The 18642-nt window shown below is 47.5% G+C and overlaps 1 protein-coding gene across 11 annotated transcripts in view; it reads right to left on the reverse strand.

Moving 5' to 3' along the window:
• Positions 1–1585: 1585 nt before the first annotated feature.
• LOC119390078 (protein HIRA) overlaps positions 1586–18642 on the reverse strand; it is a 298608-nt gene continuing 281551 nt past the window's right edge. For all 11 annotated transcript variants that reach the window (XM_049414645.1, XM_049414644.1, XM_049414648.1 and 8 more), the window contains exons 18-23: positions 18006–18128; positions 16777–16940; positions 13827–14288; positions 13151–13314; positions 6221–6306; positions 1586–5695 (exon numbers count right to left, since the gene is read on the reverse strand). In XM_049414645.1, coding sequence (XP_049270602.1) covers positions 5561–5695; positions 6221–6306; positions 13151–13314; positions 13827–14288; positions 16777–16940; positions 18006–18128 — 1134 coding nt within the window. In that variant the 3' untranslated portion in view covers positions 1586–5560. The remainder of the gene's footprint in view (positions 5696–6220; positions 6307–13150; positions 13315–13826; positions 14289–16776; positions 16941–18005; positions 18129–18642) is intronic.

The following is an 18642-nucleotide window of genomic DNA, read 5'->3' on the forward strand; positions in this document are numbered from 1 at the left end:
TTCTATGGCTAGTGGAACGACGGCAGGTAAGGAAAAAATGATCAATGTTTTCAGGCTCTTGAGGAGATGGCATCAGACCAGACCTGTGTAAATAAAAATGAAGTGTCTTGTGAAACGCAGTGCGTCGTCGTCTGCGCTTTCTGCTGACACGTGCTTACGATTCTACATTTACGCGACCTCACTTTCATTATCTCAGATGAAAACTGAATACTACCAGTCAAGTCTAGCAAGCGTCTCAGGAGCTGGTAAGGTTCGCAAGGGTAGTGTAATGGCGGCTATGGCGGCGCCCTTGTGGTCGGAGATCCATGGGCCCTGTGGGGAGCTTTTCCTCTATAGTCTCTACTAACCTTATGACCCAGACCCCAGACATTTGCGATCATTGACATCATCATCAATATGAGCCAGTCTCATGTCCACTGCAAAACGAAGGCCCCTCATAACAATGTCCAGTTTACCACTGTCCTGCACAAGCCGATTCAATTTCATGGCTGCAATTTTTTTAGTTATCACTCCACCTAACTCTATGGCATTATAGGCTGCATTTCCCATCCTTCGATATCCATTCTGCTGCTCTCGTTGACACTCAGTTGTCTGTGCTGCGCAATATGTCACCTGCTCGTGTTCATTTTTTTTTTCTTGAGGGTCAACTATACGATATTTATTGACTACTTTTCTGTGATCCACCCTGCTGTCTTCCTACAACTTAATTTTGCCGCCATTATTTTCCGTTCTTGCACATTATTATATATAATCACGTCGATAGTGCTGCCTATGTGGTAGGGCGTCAAAAAAAAAAAAAAGATGATGAAGAAAAGGGACTGTGATAGCCTTTCTTATTCTCCTGTGCAGCTCTCTACAATTTTGGTTGTGGTAGGCATAATCGGTATCGCCAGGACGAAAGCCTCGGAGATCAAGAGGCGTTTTGCGACTTTTCCGCTAGGGGAAGTGCGCATGCGCCGTGGCATCGTGGAAAAAAAATGCGGATTGCCTTCCTCCCCAACTGTTCACATGTTTCGTGTCCCTTTACTTTTTCGCCGCATGCAACAGAGGAAGCAATTATGCTACCGCACAGCGTAGCTTTTTCAACATTGCGAATTCCTCTAGACCAGGGGTCTCAAACACGCGGCCCGGCCAGCACACGACTGTCTTCGTCCCATATTTCTATTGATCTTTTTTAAAGTGTGTTCGTGAACTGCAGACATGACTCTTCTCAAGCATTCTTTTTCGTGAGGCACCCCATGCGGTCACCATGTGTTTCAACACGACCGCGAAACGAACCCTACATTTTACAATCGGCGTACAATTCTGGAGACTGGTACCTAGTTCGAATCCTGACGCTAAATCCCTTTGAGAAATGACCCGTATATGAGATATCGGAGAGGCACAGTTTCAGACGACAACTTTAGCTAAATTGTGTACACCCCTCCCAATTTCGTGACTGCGGCCCACTAGCTGAGGTGAGTTTGAGATTCCTGCCCTAGACCATGTCGTCCAGAGGTGTAGTTTTCTCTGCATTCTCATTATCCATGGGGTGGATAAAGTCTTGCTAATCACTTACACAGGATGAGAGCAGCAACATTACTGGATGTTTCATACAAATTTATTTTTTTTACAGCAGGAACAGTGATGGTTGAAGATGGAAAAGAGGGTGGAAAGCAACAAAGGTAAAACACTATATTACCCTACACGCGAAATATACATAGCATGGGGAAAAAAGTATATATACATATATATCAAACAACAAAACGAGAATCTTGGCAAGACAATAAAAAAAGAGACAACATTCACGCCAGTAATATGATTGCTATAAATACAGATGGTGTGTCCAAGGGTGAAAAAAAAACTAGAAAAAAAAAGCAGTAGGCCATACAAGGAAAGGGTCTCCGTTTTATGTACAAAATGACACAGGCAGCCTTTGAGCTAAGTTGCTTGATACACCTGTACACACTTTGACAAGACTTTGCAGTGATCATTGCAATATCCACACCTCAACTGCTATTGAGCTTGTACCAAAAGGCAGAGCTATACCGTCACCTCTGCAAATTAAGCTTTGTCCTTTCTTTAAAAGTTGCATACGCCTTGTCATGCTCAGTACGGCATTAAACAAACAGCTCTACCGCATCGTTTAACAACTGGGTAAGTGGCTCAATACACTACTGACATTCTATTTATTTCAACCCGTTCCGAACTAAAGTCATTATATTAAAAGACTAAGTGTGAGACATCTATCTTGTTGTTGTTGTCCAATACCTAAAACTGCTAGCAATGACACCAGTATCAGTGCCACTGTAGATATATTAGCAGCAGATTGTGGAAACATGATAAACTACCAATCCATGGGACAGAGTACAATGCCTAAGATACAATGAGGCATAATTCCAACAGTTCACTGGAAAAGAAGTAGTTTAACACTTTTGTACAATGCTGAAGTGCTGGCATTTTTTACCATCTCCCTAGATAACCTGCCAATATGGCAGAAGCATTGGTCGAGCCTTGCATATTAAGCCCGACACTCGGGCATCCACAACTGCAGGCTTTCCAGGCAGGAGAGCAACGCTTGACCCATAACACGTAAGTGCACTGTTATGCTGTCTTGAATACATGCACTGTAAATTCGCCCACGTCTAAAAAATGCGTCAACACACACTGCATTCACATTGCATATTTGTGTGCAAGCATATCAGATGCGTAACATGCGTGTTTCTCCTGTGCACTTACACATCAACAGAATGACAAGCAACTAGCCACTATGTCTCAAGTATTCTACCATGCCTGCTACACTTTCATTCCCAAAAGTAAAAAAAAAACACCTTGGGGAAGAACATAGCTTACAGCATGGAGGCTTTTTACTATGCTAATATCTTTGACTGCTCATGCAGCAGTGAGCCTTTGCTGTAAAACAATTCTTTTATGAATGTAAATATGGCTAAATTAGGTCTGGAAGCGCTGGCTGTGGGCACAAGTGGGTTATACACGATTGAAAATACCGCATGCAAATTAAAACAGCCTTCACAGCTGAATTACAACTTTGTGTGTTTTCTGCACCGATATGCGCACAGCCTACGATTCCCCAAAAAGGGGGTCTCAACAACATCAGGCGAATGGCAGCGACACATTGCTTTGCTTATGGACGCACAGCTCCCTACAGAATGTGTACACAATCCAGGAAGGCTCTAAAAAAAAAAGCTGTGCTCCTGTCTTCGTATGAAGACATTAAGCTCTAGCAACAATAATTACTAGGATATACGTTTCAAATTTTTCAGCTGCAATAGACTTCTACATTTCACACTATTGAGGTTCCGTACAATTATGCAGATTTATTCATAGATCATTCTTCTTGATGCAAAAGCCCCCTGGTGAACACAATTTCCAGACTGCTGCCTCAACACGTGTGCATTGTGTCACGAAAGTTTCTCACAAAAGGCAACACACAAAAGAAGCATTATTACAGTAACATAAACCTATGAAAAAAAGCTATAACGTGAGAAGAAAAAGGCATGCTTTTCAATCTTCTGGGCTATTACAATTTCCAACCCACTTCTCAACACTTCATCAAATGCACTTTCTGGTCAGTGGTTTCAAATATGCGACCTGAATGCCAAATTCATGCAGAGCAACTCAATCATTTCATCGAAGTAAAATATTTACATTACAAAAAGGCATTTTTCCTCATTAATTCCTCGTTACTTTCCCTTGTTGACAAGAATAGAATGTCTCAGGACAAAAGTCGCAGCAAGATCAGCAGCAAGTTGCAAGAATCAAAAATAAGAATATCCGCAGGTATCCGAAATTTAACGCTAAAATGTGTTCCACAAGCAAACGACTGATCTCAACAGGCACACAGGAACAGTCTTATTCTGCAGGAATGCCACCTGCGATGTGTTGCTCCTCCTGCACTCATGGAATCGCACTTTACCGCCTTCCAATTGACTGCATACTCACAAAACCAGCAGGGGGACGTAAGCAATGCCTCAGTTGGCGTCGGCAAAGGTGATTAAGTGGCAAAAATTCAACGTGTGGGCTGCGAAATGGCTCATACGGCAAGTGTTCGTATCGTATGTACAATAATAAAGGACCGCCTCTTCAAATTCCAGATGAGGATGCTATATAAAACAAAACACTGCTTCCATAATTCACTAAGATGATGCACAATAGACAAAATTAAAAGAAACACCTGTACTCGCACAACGTGTTTTAAGTCGTGCACCTATACTGCAGGCACCGAGAGTAGACGGAACAGAGCACTGCGACCCGATCATCCTATCCGGGAGCAAGCCTCTACTACACTATATCCAATGGGCATAAAGGGCTGTGCCGTTCATCAATGAAGTAATCACTCTCCTTTAGTAACACTTCTCGGCAACTCCTGTGAAAAGGAATTGCTTGAGACAGCCACTCTGCTTCCGTAGCGCTTCTTAGCAGGTCTTCAGGTAAGGACTTCCTCAATGCCCCTCTCAGAAACTTGTTCAGAGAGGAGTTGTTTAATGTACTCAGTCGAATAAGGCCCCAAGCGATTTACAAGTGACAGGTCCACTGAGGAACACCCACTCACTTCCAGCACATGTTTACGAAATATGACACCATAGGAATTGCTGAGGAGTGCTACTGAAGTGCGGTGACCTTTTCAGTTGAGGTGTGGAGCTACCCTCCAATCGGCAAAACTGAGGAAGAGCGTTACGAGAAGGCTGATCTGTCGCAACATGTCGATACTAATGCTGTGATGCAACATAGCGGGTGCTGTACGGGAGATGTACAATTACACACCGTGCCATTACCATACATGGATATATAACCATGGCACGCTCATGGCAGCAGTAATGAGGGTCTTAATTTAGCACTGGGTCGCAGTATCAACCACCATTTCGGAGTGTCTACAGCATTCGATGCAACGTAACCGCTTCACAACGCACCACACAAGTCCTACGCTTCAGAGCAAGTGCACTGACATTGGTGGTGCTGAATTCTAACGTGCTTTCATCCTGAAAATGCTTATCGTGAAACCTAATGTGGCCTGAATGATGAGACTCTATACAGGACAATGACATAAATCACTGGATGAATTGAATATCAGAGTGGCAGACTGGTACGATGCAGGGTGCAAGTTAAAAAAAGAAATATTAAGTCCACAATGATTTCCCATGCACTCTTTCAAAATAACACCAGTGATGTCCTTCTTGTTCTTCTATGCCGGTCTTGGAACTAAATGACTTGAACGCTGCATCCGACTCCTCACCGCACTGTTTGTTGAGAACCGTCACGATGGCTATCACCGGCGCATCGCACCTTAGAACAGGTTTCCCAGATGTGGCACCAGCGACGTACACTTTCGAGATCACGAAACCACCATTTCCTCCTCTTTGCAGCAGTCAAGGCAAATAGGCAGTTACACCAGAAAGTGAAAGATCACGGTGCACACACTGCAAAAGGAAGGAAGGCAGCAGGGGCATCTGACGAAGCTCCATGATGAGGGCTTTTCCTGGTTGCGCTACAGTTTCTCAGTTTATGATACAACAGGCTTGATAGATGTGAACCAGTGATGCCTAACTCTACTGGGTGATGGTCAACCGTTTGGCAGCAGGCCATCACTGGTAGCCATGTCCAACTGTTCTTTGAACTCCGTAAAGAGCCGCTGCAGTCGCAAGTTTGAGGCCAAGAACGGCAACACCTCTTGCAGCAGCCCGCGCTTGTCCAAGCCCTGCGAGAAGCGTAGTTTAAATTGCAGTAACTCATTGCTAGAGTCCCTAGACGAGCATTCGTGCCATAGCTAAACATTCCTACATCATTGCTGCTATTCTCACTTGTGCACAGCCGCTACTTTTCAACTGTTCACAAGCTGATGCCTTCATAACGAGGCTGGTTTTTCTCCGTGACTTAGCAAACTCGTGACTGAGCTAATCGCATTTCGATCAACAAAATGGTGAAAAAATAAAATGCAATAACACAGAATCCTGCTCAGCTTTAACGACTAAGCTAGTCGAACTCTGAATAATGAACATGAAACATGAATGATTGTTAAGTCGGCCTTGAAGAAGCAACGCAAGATAACTGGTTACATAGTAATAGAACCCAAAACAAACACTTTTGTCACTTGGTGGGATGAATCTTGCTTGTCCACTTACTACACATACTTGGCTATAACAAAAGTGTTCAGCGCAACCGTGACATCCACTATAATTAGGATTGACTGTCTGTGACAAGACAGAGCACACTGCCTGCATACCAATATAGTTGGTTCCCATGACTGTGAGTTGCCACCAATGGGGCCAAGGAATTGTGTACAGAGATCTTTCAGCCGGGTTTCCAAACCTGGAACAAAAGGACGAGTTGCATCAGATAAAACACTCAATGGCCCCCAGGCTCAGGATGAAAAACTGTCATAAAATAGCAACTGCATAAGGCCACATTAAGGGATCCTAAACCACCTCCGGTATTTTTTTAACATTTCAAGTAAACAAGCGCGGAGAGTTCAGAGTGCCATCATGATAAACAGCGCCAAATATGGCAGTATTACAAGCCACAGGCGTGCCGCGAATTCTAAGAAACAATCCCCTGCTCCTCTCAAGGCCTTTCGGTATCCCCATCATTGGTCGTGACGTCACCATGCGCATCTAGCCGTGTCAGCAACAAGGACCTATTTGTCTGCTTGCAGGTACGCGCACTCACTGCTCTCCCTCCTCTCAAGGCGATGAGGAGCACTCGGCTAGGAGGAGAGGCAAGCCGATGAAAGCAGCATAGTGAAGGAAAGATCGAAACGAGCAAGAGTCACTTTTGGATCATCAAACGCATGTAACTCCGCTATTAGGGCACCATTTAAAAAAATCCTCGAGGCCTCCGTGTTTTTTCCAGACTCGCGCACAACTTCAACATCCCAACTAAATTGCAACCCCTCAGTTGTTTGGGGCCCTTTAATGCTGAAGAATCCAACATCTCTAAAGAATAGAGTCACCAAAATTCAGCTTCTGCAATCTTCTATGGTCACTGCTTCCGAGAACACTGCAATCCAGTTGCAAAAGTGTGTACGTAGTGATGCAACTTTCTGTGAACGTTGCAGCACTGCTTCAATGCCAAGAAAAATACCGCATTTACTCAAATACAACGCAACCATGACTGTAACGCCAGGGGCGGATCTTGAGCCATGCAAAAAATTAAAAAATAAGACCACCAGTGTAATGCAAGATGAACAGGCAAAGAAATAGTACCTTTATTCAAGAAATAAAAATGACAAAGTTCTCTTCAGTTCTCTTCATCGGAGTATGAGGAAGCAGAGCTTCCCCTGTCACTGCGAACCTCCCAGATTAAATGATCTTCTGTGTCATCCAGCTCACTTGAAGTTGAGCATTACTCAAATGACCGGACAACCATGTCACATGGGGGTCCGTACCAGGCAGCTAACACCCATTCGTTGATCTTCGACAGACACGGCCGCTTGATTCTCCATGAAATATTCTTAGCTCGGTCTTCTTGCATTCAACCTTTGTACAACCTCCACATTCTATCCTTGAACAGTTTATTTAAACGAACACCTAAAGGCAGGTACCCGTGAAACGACTCCAACACAAGGATTGAGACGGTGAAGAAGTGCGCCTGGCTGTCAACACCACATAATTTTTATCAAAGTGAGAACAAGAGACGAGGGCATCCACTCCTTTTCTGGAAAAGTTCCCCGCGAGTTTTCCGCCAGAAAGTAGTGCTACGTGGCAGTAATTTCTGATGATCCACTACGTGCGTAAGCATCACAGTAAGGTGCATTTTTTTTTCTTTCCCCATAGTTCTGATTCAGATCTCCGGTTTGCCAACACTGTCAACAATTGCTGACATCAGCACGTCGAGGTACAGTCGCGCTCAATATGACTTGCAACACGGGAGCGCGTGGCCTCATGAGTTCAAAGGTTGCGCATGGCTTCAGCTTACTCTAATTTCAGCAACTACCCTATATACTCGTGTAAGGGCCGCCCTCGTGTAAGGGCCGCATCCCTACTTTGGAGGGGGAATTTCGAAAAAAAAATTCAAAAAGTCCCGTCAGAAAAGTGTAGTTAGTTAAATTGCAGCTAGATGGCGCTGCCAGCTTTGCCGCTTCCGCCGACCTCGACGGCGCTATTATTGCTTTTAGTGGCGCATCGTTGGCATCGTGTGGGTAGCTTGGCAGTGTTTCTTCACATCGGTGTTGTCGGTGTCACTTTGTCTGCAGTAGTGAGCCCCGTTTGAGCCATCACAGGTGAGGGACGATGGGCCGGCACTTGAGATCCTTCACTGCAGCCTTTAAACTGCAAGTGATTGAATATGCCGAGGAGCACGGCAAGCGAGAAGCTGGACGCAAATTTGACATCGATGAGAAGCGCGTGCATTACTGGATGAAACAGAAAGATGCCCTCGCTGATACCAACAGGAGCCGAAAGGCATTTCGCGGAAAGAAGTGCAAGTACCCGGAACTCGAAGGCGAACTTGTCAAATATGTCATCGACACTCGAAGGGACGGCTACGCCGTCTCAACTGACATGATCCGCGTGAAAGCCCTGGCCATCGCTCGCCACATGGAAATACCCCAGGCACAATTCAAAGCAAGTCGGGGGTGGGCATCGCTACAACAAGTGTGTGCGTGGATTTTGAGTGCGTGGCGTGCCGTGTCATTTGAAACAGTCGCGAAAAGCTTCAAGGTGACTGGAATTTCAAACTGCATGAGCGGCGCTGAGGATGAACGTCTCTGGGAGGACGCCGACGCCGAGGCGAGCTCTTCCGAGAACGAGGACAGCGATAGCGAAATGGAATCGTAATAAAAACATTCCTGGAATGTCATTTGCGACTCTCTTACACTCCGCTAATGTTGCGGAAACAGTACAGACCTTTGGTGAGCTGTCATCAGCCTGATTCGTGTAAGGGCCGCACCAAGCAAAAATTTCGAAAAAAAAGTGCGGCCCTTACACGAGTATATACGGTAAATGGTATTTTCTTAACTGGAATCCTCCCCGAGTTCGAGAAAAGCATTTAGTTTTGGAGATAAGGGCTAGTGGAAGTCATGCGCAGTCTTTTAACTCGTGAGGCCACGCGCTCTCGCGTTGCAAGTCATATTGAGCGCGACTGTACACAGGGGTTTCACCTGCATAACCAATGTGACTCAGCGGCATGTTAGTTGAGCAGAGAAAGTCCACAACACTGCACTGGAAATCTTGCTGCTTTCCCTCGAAGTCTGCTGGCAGCTTGCGATGGACAGATGTCATGCGCCTGAGCGAGAATCTGTTTCTCATCATAAATCTTTGTGCCCAGCCACGCGACGCCTTAAAGAAACTTCATGAGATGTCTTTGTTGAGCGAGGTCTCTTGCCTTCCCCTAAATGAGCTCGACACTTACTCCCAAGCGGTGGCTTTGCTGTTCAGTAATGAACTGAGCAACCTTTACTTCGAGCTCTGGATGCCAACCACAACAAGGTCCACAAAAGACCTTCCTGTTGGATTTGCACTTAAACAGCTCCTCTTGCTGGCTCCGCCATCCGGCAATAGTCAACTCATTTATGTCGAGCCACCAATCCACGGCGGTGTTTCCCATATCCTCTGCCATCAAAAACAGCTCATCGCTTGAAGCAACAGTCGTACTGAACACACCATGTTGCCGTAACTTCGCAAAGGAACATACGTTCACTTTGGTCGGCTCGTCTATGGATTGAGTAGACGTAAAGGCACAGGTTGCCAAAGTAAAAATAAAAACAGCATAATTTGGATAACAAACATTTTAAGGACTGTTATTCAAATGTAACACGAGGGTCCACTTGACCCTCATGAAACTTTTCAAAAAAAAGAAAAAAAACACGTTCTACAATCGAGTAAATACTGTAAGCATGTGAAAAGTAAAACCTTTTTTTTTTCATCAGGCAATTCTAGAGCTCCTGTGCATTCTATCTCAAAACTCAATACTGTATATACTCGCATAATGATCGCACTTTTTTTTCAAAAAAATTGACAACTTCGGGGTGCGATCATTACGCGGGGTAAATTTTCCGTGAAACAATATTCTGAGCACCGAAAACGCAAAGAAGTCGCTAATCTGAATTCTTACGATAGCTATCATGAACATAACCAAAAATAAAAGTAGAGTAATAAAAAGAGTAAAATCCTGTCGCGGACGCCAATTTGTCACGAGGCTGTTAAATTAACTAGCTCTCGCGTAGGTTCGTATAAGCAAACCTGGATGACACAACCGTCATCGAGGGAAGGAGACACGAGACCATTTGCGCCCAAAGAAAAGAACAACACTCAGTATATTTAAACAAACGGAAAAAGAGAGAAATTGATAGAAAATGGAACAAAACATGAAAGAGATAGAAAAGGTTAACAGGACAGTGGGCCGCTTGATAAACAGTAACAATGCATAGATGTAAGTTCAGAAGGAAAAGACCGTTCACCGTTCCGTACACGTAGCCCCACAGAAGAGACGCAGTAGTGCAGGCGGCGATGCTGGAAGATGCGGGACGCAGGCTCGGCTTGGATGAAGGCGTCGCTCGGAGGGACAGTGGCGTCGGGCGAGTCGCGGTCAGCGACCTTTCAGCGTTCGTCCACCGACGCTTGGAGAGGGAGCAGGAGATGTAGGCGTGCCTGGCCAACGCCAGACGTTGAGAAGAGGCCTGGCCAACGCCAGACGATGGAACCTTGGGTTTGTGTCCAGGTGGGAGCCCGCAGCGGCCTCGACGCAGGAACCTGCTGGCCGCCACTCCCGCGCCCTGGTCACGTTCTTCTCCTGGCCACGTCTCAGCCCCGTCTGCTCGCTCTTCTGTTTGCACCCGTGGCTCTTTTCTTCTGACTCGCGTGGAAGATCCTCATTGGACTAATTCGTCTTGCGTAACTTCACGCGCCCTGTTCGCACATCTTCTTTCATTTGCCGCCCCGAGAACTCGCGTACGCACATTCAGCCGTCGTCTTTTCTTTTCTTGCGCCGACGGCTTTGGTCACTCTCGCGCCCTTTTCGAAACGCGCACTTCACTCATCACAGGCTTACCTTTGTAATAAAATGCACGCATTACGCAGGAGCTACATGCATGGAACACTGCCCTTTTATTTTTGAACTCTCTGACCCCCTAATGTTCATTCTGAGTCCGAAGCGTCACTGGCGTCAGTGTCGTCACCGCACGATTCCCTGTCGGAATCGGCAGTGTCTTCACTGTCCCACAGACGGTCATCTTCTGTCCCGTCAAGCGCGTTGGAAATGCCAGTCTTCTTAAAGCTCTTGACGACCACCTCGTCGGAAATGGTACTCCACGCTTCGAGAATCCATGAGCAGAGGACTTCCACGGAGGGTCTCCTGATTTTGCCACTTGGCGTGAAATCGTGGTCGCCCGCCGCCATCCACTCTGCATACAGCCTCCGGACGTTGTCCTTGAACGGTTTGTACAGTGACACGTCCAGAGGCTGTAACAGCGAAGTTAGACCCCCAGGGATCACTGCGATTTCCGTGCGCCGCTCCTTCAGCTCGGTACGGACACTGTCAACGAGATGGCCCCGAAAGCTGTCCAGCACAAGAAGTGAAGGAAGCAGAAGCGCTCCTGCACTTTGCCCCCAAACCGTCTTGATCCAATCGACCATGAGGTCTGCCGTCATCCACCCTTTTGCTTGAGCGCGGATGTGGATGCCACGGGGAAAGTTTCCCTTCGGAATTGTTTTCCGCTTCAGAATCACGTACGGCGGCAGCTTCCGCCTGTCTGCCGTCACTGCCAGCATCACGGTGCACCGCTGCTTCTCCGCACCACACGTTTTCACGAGCACACTTCGAGCACCTTTCTCGTTCACAGTAGTGCTTCGAGGCATGTCAAACATCAACGGCGTTTGGTCGGCGTTGCCTATCTGTGACAGCAGGAAACCGTTCTTCTGGCGTATCCTCGTGACGAACCTGTGAAAATCGATCACTTTGTCTTCGTACGCGGATGGAAGTCGCTGGCACAACGACGTCCGCCGCCTCAGCGACAGTCCATTCCGCCGCATGAAGCGTGTTGTCCAGCCGGAACTGGCGCGGAAGTCCTTTGTGGCTATTCCCAGCCTCCGGGAAACTGTGCGCGCGTGCGTCCGTACCACGTCTAACGACACGGCACAACCGTCTTTGCGCATGTCCCTCACGTATTCGAGGACTGCCTTTTCGATGTCAGGGAACTTGCCCGTTTTGGGTCCGCGGAAAGCCCGGCGCGTGCTGTTCGTAGCCATCAGCTTCTCGCGCTGTTTTTTCCAATATCGGATCCAGATTTCGTCGACGCCGAAATGTCTGCCGGCAGCGCGGTTTCCGTGCTCTAGCGCGTAATCAAGCGCCTTCAGCTTGAACGCGGCAGTAAAGCTCGCATACCGCCCCATGGTGAAACGGCACTTCAACAGACGATCACAAAGCACAGCCAAAAAAACGTGGTGTCAGGTGACGCCGTGACGGGCGGCTGGGATGGCGGCACGGCTTTTTCAGGAATTATGGGAATGCGTCGGCAGCTTGTTGCTGCGGGATGACAACAGGTCGACCAACAGGCGGCCGCCGCTGTAACAGTGCGGGATAGCAAAACAAACATGGCGGCCCACAGAGCGAAGCGACCGCATTTTTTTTTTCTTTTTTTCGTCAGTCACGGTGGTTGTGTGTACGTCACGCGCGTCAAAACAGTCTCTTCTGTCTAAATAAGGAATGCTTTCATTTCAATCAGTAAATTTACGGCATTCGCGCAGCGATGCCTGCTTTCAGATCACAGAAACAAAGATGGGCGCATTCAGCTGCCACAGACATAAAACACACGGCTGGCATTCAGTGAAAACTGCGGCATTTGCCTTTACTGCAATCCTAAATGGCACGTTTCCGCCAACGGTGGGGAAAAATTACGAATATGTTTGGTGCGTGCAGTTCACTTCGCGAGTTTGGATGAGTTATTAACGCAACATTCGACAGATGATAAACGCGATGATCATCGGCTAGCCTTGGCACACGACATATCGATGCGGCAAGTTCGGGGTGCGATCGTTACGCGGGGAAAAAGAAAAATCGAATTTAGGCGACAAAATTTAGGGGTGCGATCATTACGCGAGTGCGATCATTACGTGAGTAAATACGGTACTAAGCAGTTATGCTGCAGTGGTGTACTAAAGATGGCTTCACGCAGTTTTTTTTTTTTTTCAAAGAATTATGAGGTCACAGCAGCACTCACCTTCGGTGGCGAGGTACCGTGCCAACGTGAGCGTCCAGAATCGGTATTCGGTGGATGATCGCAGAGCCATGGACGCTGAAATCTGGCCATCTAGGAAGCTGAGCGTGCCAGCCTGCTGTAACGAGGGGCCAGCGTGAAATACCGACTTGGCCCGCTGGGGAACCCTGCAGGAGGTCACACCGTACACAAGACCACCGTAAATTACCAAACACAAACAATAATTTCAATTCAGGCAGTTCAAAACTCTGGTTCAGGGTTATACAATCTGCGGAACACAAGCCGTATACTGCTCCACGTGCACATTTTAAGCAGCCAGGCTTAGACTGTTACGGTGTGCTGGTGATGCGATAGGAGCCATGCACATGGATGGATGGATGGATGGATAAACTTTATTATTGTCCATTGGAATGCGCTCTAGCTTGTATACGAGAAAAAAAATACTGGCTGCTCTCAGAATGCTCAGCAAGAACAGTCAGCAGCAACAGGGTCAATAAAAACAAAAAGGTGTGGTAGCGCAGGATGTCTGGTACTCACAAGACCAAACTAGCATTGAACACAACTTGACTCTAACATGGGCTGCAAGTTGCAGTTTGAGGTTGACTGCTACTTCACTCCTGCCCTGTCCACCACAGCTTCAAGTTATTGCCGTTACTAATCAATGTCATCCGATTCGTACCTGAACATGTTGTGCTGGAGCGATCCCAAGGGCAGTGTCGAGGGCTTCCCTTCGTCAGCCGCAGACGGCATGGACGCGTGGTGGTCCGAACACTGTGCAACAGCGTCTTCGCTTCCCGTAAGCAGGAGCCACGAGCCAAGCTCCTTGCTGAAGAGGTACGACTTGCCCGTTGTGAGTGTGAGTAAAGGCAGACCTTCGTCCGTAATGCTGGAAGCACGAAGCGTGGCTCCCGCCGTGTCGCGGAACAGAAGGGCCACCGATTCGTCGCGCACCGTGCAGACACGCTTGCTCAGGTCCCAGACGTGCAATGAGCCGTGCGTTGTCAAGACGAGCAGGCAACTGCCCTTGCACAGCATGTGGGCCACGGGCCATGACAGCAGCAGTGGCGGCATGAGCTTGGCACCCGTCACGCACGACAAGGCCGTCAAAGTCCGGTCTTCGCACACCACACACACCACGTGGCTGTACCGGTGAAGAAGGAAGACATGCGTCACCACAGAGAGTCGAAAAATTAAGAAAAATTAAGAAAAGGTGTGCAAGCGCCACAATTTCTCTCCTAGAGGCGGCAACTTCAGTTGAATGAATCGCAGGTACAAACATTATGAATCAGAAAAAAAATAAAGCTAGTTCCACGCATTCAAAGCTGTCGAAACACTAAAGCCAACTCCCACTGTCGCTCGTAACGAGTGGCTTCTTCCTTAGCCATATGACAAGTCTTGCCGATCTTCGCAAAGGGAGTAACGTACACAAACCCCAGCTCTTATACCCATAGCCAGTCACCTCGTCTCCACTGAGCCTCTTCTCATCGCACCCAACGCATCCCCGCATTGGTTGCCGCCTCTCTGGCCAATGTCATCTAGAAATACCGCTTCGTCCACGACAGTTACACCACTATAGGCACCGTGCATACGTTAGGAGCCGCCACAGTCGCGCGCGGCCTCCAGCGCCACAGCGGCCACGGCAGCAAACTTGACGGGATATGGGAGCAGACGACGCAAGCGGCAGCAAGCCACTGCGCCGTGTTTTGCTGCTTCGCTCGACGCGTTTTCGTTTCCGTTCGCTTTCAAAAGACGTTAAATTGTTAGCAGCTGCCACAGACCCTTGATGTTAGAATGTATGCTTCTTTTCGCCAGACCTCGTGCACCCTCAGGGGAACGCGGCAGCATAAAATGCATGAGCAGGGGAAGACGACATGGAGGCTACGGGCTCGTTGAGCGAAACTGCGCGCCGCTTCGTTCACTAAACGATCACAGCTTGTCACCCTCAGGCTAATGTGGCAGCAGACTTGGCGGCTGCTTGAAAGAGACAACACCGGCGACTGCATTGCGTTCACTGTGCCGATTTCAACCATGCAGTGCGGCCGAGCGGTCGTCACAGCGGCTGTTAGCTAGCCATGGCACTGCAAAGCGTGTCAATTATTACATTTGTGTTCAGAGAGCTACGTGCTATAGATGGTTTCTTCCGAGGAGCTAATCTAAATAAGGGCAGAGAGCTTCTCGATCGAAGCGAGGCTGGCGAGGCATGTTCACGGCTTCGTTGAAGAGACGCAGCTCGCGGATTGAGTCACGGGGAAGTGCGCAGAATGAACGCGCCGGGAAGATCCGTGAAAATCGAGGTATGTCGCTTAAGTTTGCTTTTTCTTAGTTACAGGTCATGTAATGTTTTCTTATCACTTAAAGCAGGGACATCCGTGCGGCCAACTGGGAGTGCCGTGCCGGAGTCACAGGAAAGTATAAAACCGCCGCGGCAGTTCCATTGTGCCTGAATGAATTTCTTGCGCATCGAAGACAAGCAAACCGCAATCATGGGGCTTTCCTTTAATTAAAAACATCTACCCGAAACACTCAACTGTGGCAATCACAAAAAAAAAAATGAAAAAAAGTGAGCAAGTTTCTTTTTTTTTTCTGCTGCTTTTGTCAGCTTCATTACAAATAATCTGGAGGAACTTCTGCCTCTACAGTTAGGGCAAAGAGCATCGACGTCGAGCATGTGCTGGGGTTTTTCGGCAGCACTGAGTGCACTTTGTTTGACGTGCTCCGGGCAGAGGCCAGCGACGTGGCATCACAGTCCCAACTCATGCTCTTTCCTGCCTCTACTCAAACGCTGCGCTTGTTTGTTTTGAAACGGATTATTTGCTCATTTTTATGTAGGCTCTCAGGCAAGCTGCTGCGTATATACAAGCAGTATGTCGAAGTGCCATATCAGGAAGTGGCTGAACTGTCAGCACGAATGTTATTAAACAGAAATGCTTCGGCAAATGATCGTTTCTGCATAATTACTGCGACAAAGGTGTGAAGTAATACCTTTTGACACTTCGTCTTGGCAATGAGTCTGCTCTGCGATGTACATTTAGTGCACTTATTTAGGCCGGTACATTTTTTTTTCTTTTTTATATCTCCAAGGCACACAGGATAATTGCCATGCTAGGCAAACGTGCAAATTGTGTATGGTCTCTGATTGGAAACCAGTGAAATCGTGTACCTGGAGAATTTCTGTAGGTGTTACTGCACCCAACAACGCAGCAATTATTCTTAGAGTTTGGTATAACCGACACAAAACAAACAGCCCACGAGAAGGCCGCGCGCCGTCATCGCGGAACCGTTGAGCGAGCAGGGTGAGAGTATCCCGTCAAGTCTGCGTTCGTTGCCCCTAGAGGCGCCTTCATTGGCGGCGGAGTTACGTCTGCACGGAGCCTATGAGTGTACTATCTGGGAACCGGAGTGCGAGAATCGCAGACACTCATCTGTCCCCTCGCCCCAGCCCTAGAACAGCCCCACTGTTAAAATTAGCCCGTCAACAAACCAACGAACTCTTTTAGTTACCAACGGTTTCAATTGTACAATCCCGGCAACAGTCTACTACAGTGGACGCCACAAATGAGCATTGACAAGAGGCACCATCTGCTTTCGGTACCACCTTGCTATCCTTTGCCGAAAGCGTCCTCTCTCACCTGCTAGCAGCGAGGGCCACTCCTCGACCTGAAACCAGGTGTTCCCAGAAGACCGTTTCCTCCTCGCTGCATCGCACCTTACTCACTGTCCGCGATCCAGGCACTGGAATGTCCGTCTGCAGCTGAATGCTCCTCAGCACCTTGGAGTCTTCGAGGTGTGCCACCTACAAAAAAAGTTTAATTATCAAGTTTTTACTGCCACATTGTACCGCAATCAGACAGCAAACAAACAAGAGTTCGATGTTCGAGAAATGAACGTTAACAGCTTGTTAATTTAGGCTGGTTGACAAGTCTCACGAAACAGCAGAACTTTCAACGGGGCAACAAGCATCACAGAAAGGGGGCACAGGAAAGTGCTGTTTTGTACCTCTTAGTTTGTGAACTCCGTAGTACTGAGCCAAAAACTGTACCATTAGACGAATTGTGCCATAGAACACCATTGTTACATTTCTTAGGAAACAGTGAAAAAAGAATGCATGAACTATGAAAACGTAATGGCCAATGAATATAGCAACCTTAAAGGGGCCCTGGAACACTTGCCCAAGTAACCATTGAATGGCTTCATTAAAGGAGGTTATTGCCTCCCGAATCGGCCGCCGCAAAAATTTTTAGAATCCGTCAAGCACGAGCGGAGTCACAGTGTTTTGTCGCACGCTGCAATTGCTTTCTCTCTTCTTTCATCCCGATGAGCGCACCTGAAGCTAAGCACAGAGGGATGGCACAGAAGAAAGAAGTTACGCCACGTGCGTGTCATGACCTTGAGCGCTTTTTATTTATTTATTTATTTTTTTTCAGATGCGCACCTTACTTTCAGTGTGATCACGAGTGCGCATGCGGACACGTGGCGGCCTCGCGCAACTATGCAGCTCACAATGCTCAAATCAGCCAATGGCCGTGAATTTGGGTATATGATGCGGTCATTTGGGTATACGGCATCATTTGTCGAGAGAAGAGGGAACGATTTCTAGCTGACTAATAGAATTCATTGTAAATTCCAGGCCGCCTGCTGCTCTATAAAGTTTATCTTGTGTGTTCTCAGGAGCCTCGATTACCTATCGGCAGCATTTTCTGACCATGCTGAAGAAGTGTTGCAGGGCCCTTTTAACAATGCCCAGTGCTTAGGCAAAACTAGCATTCTTTGCTCTCATCTTTTTAATCTTTTTGCATGCAAGCATCAGTGCGCGAAGTGCTGGTTGGGACGTCCAATAATTGTTCACCATGTCACTCACCTTAATCGTGGCCGGCATGCTTTGCTTTAGAGCTGGAAACATGGCTTGATGCCGGTGGGGAACACCACCTGGTGCAGACTGGTGGGCATTGGCAGCCGTGTGCCCCGAGGTTTCTTTCTGCGCCTGCGTAAATTGCAACGGCATTGCACGGTAAGGAAAAAAGGCAAGCGGATCACAGAAAGGAACTCTACTAATATTGTGCAACTATTCATAAGTTCATAAATGAAGTAATTGATTAACATTAGCTAGAAATCGAGATAGGTTTAAAGGGGTCCTGCAACAATTTTCAAAGTAATCATCGAATGACTTCATAAAAGGAGTTTTATTGCCCCACGAATCGACCGTCTAAAAAACTTTTAGAATTCGTGAAGTACGAGCGGAGTTACAGGGATTTGTCGTACGCTCTAAACACTTTCTCTCTCCTTTCGTACCAGCGAGCGTGCTGAAAGCTACGCAGTAAGGGGGTGTAATGACAAGGGGGCAAGAAGTTTGTCCGTTCATCAGCACCCATCGAACGTGCGGCTCACTTTCAGTGTGATAGCGAGCACGCACACAAGCATGTGGCGGCATCCCGCGGCAGCCGCGGTAACTATGCAGCTCCCGATGCTCAAATCAGCCAATGGACGTGGACATTTGG

The sequence above is a fragment of the Rhipicephalus sanguineus genome, chromosome 4, assembly GCF_013339695.2.
Source record: "Rhipicephalus sanguineus isolate Rsan-2018 chromosome 4, BIME_Rsan_1.4, whole genome shotgun sequence".
NCBI classification, from domain to species: Eukaryota; Metazoa; Arthropoda; class Arachnida; order Ixodida; family Ixodidae; genus Rhipicephalus; species Rhipicephalus sanguineus.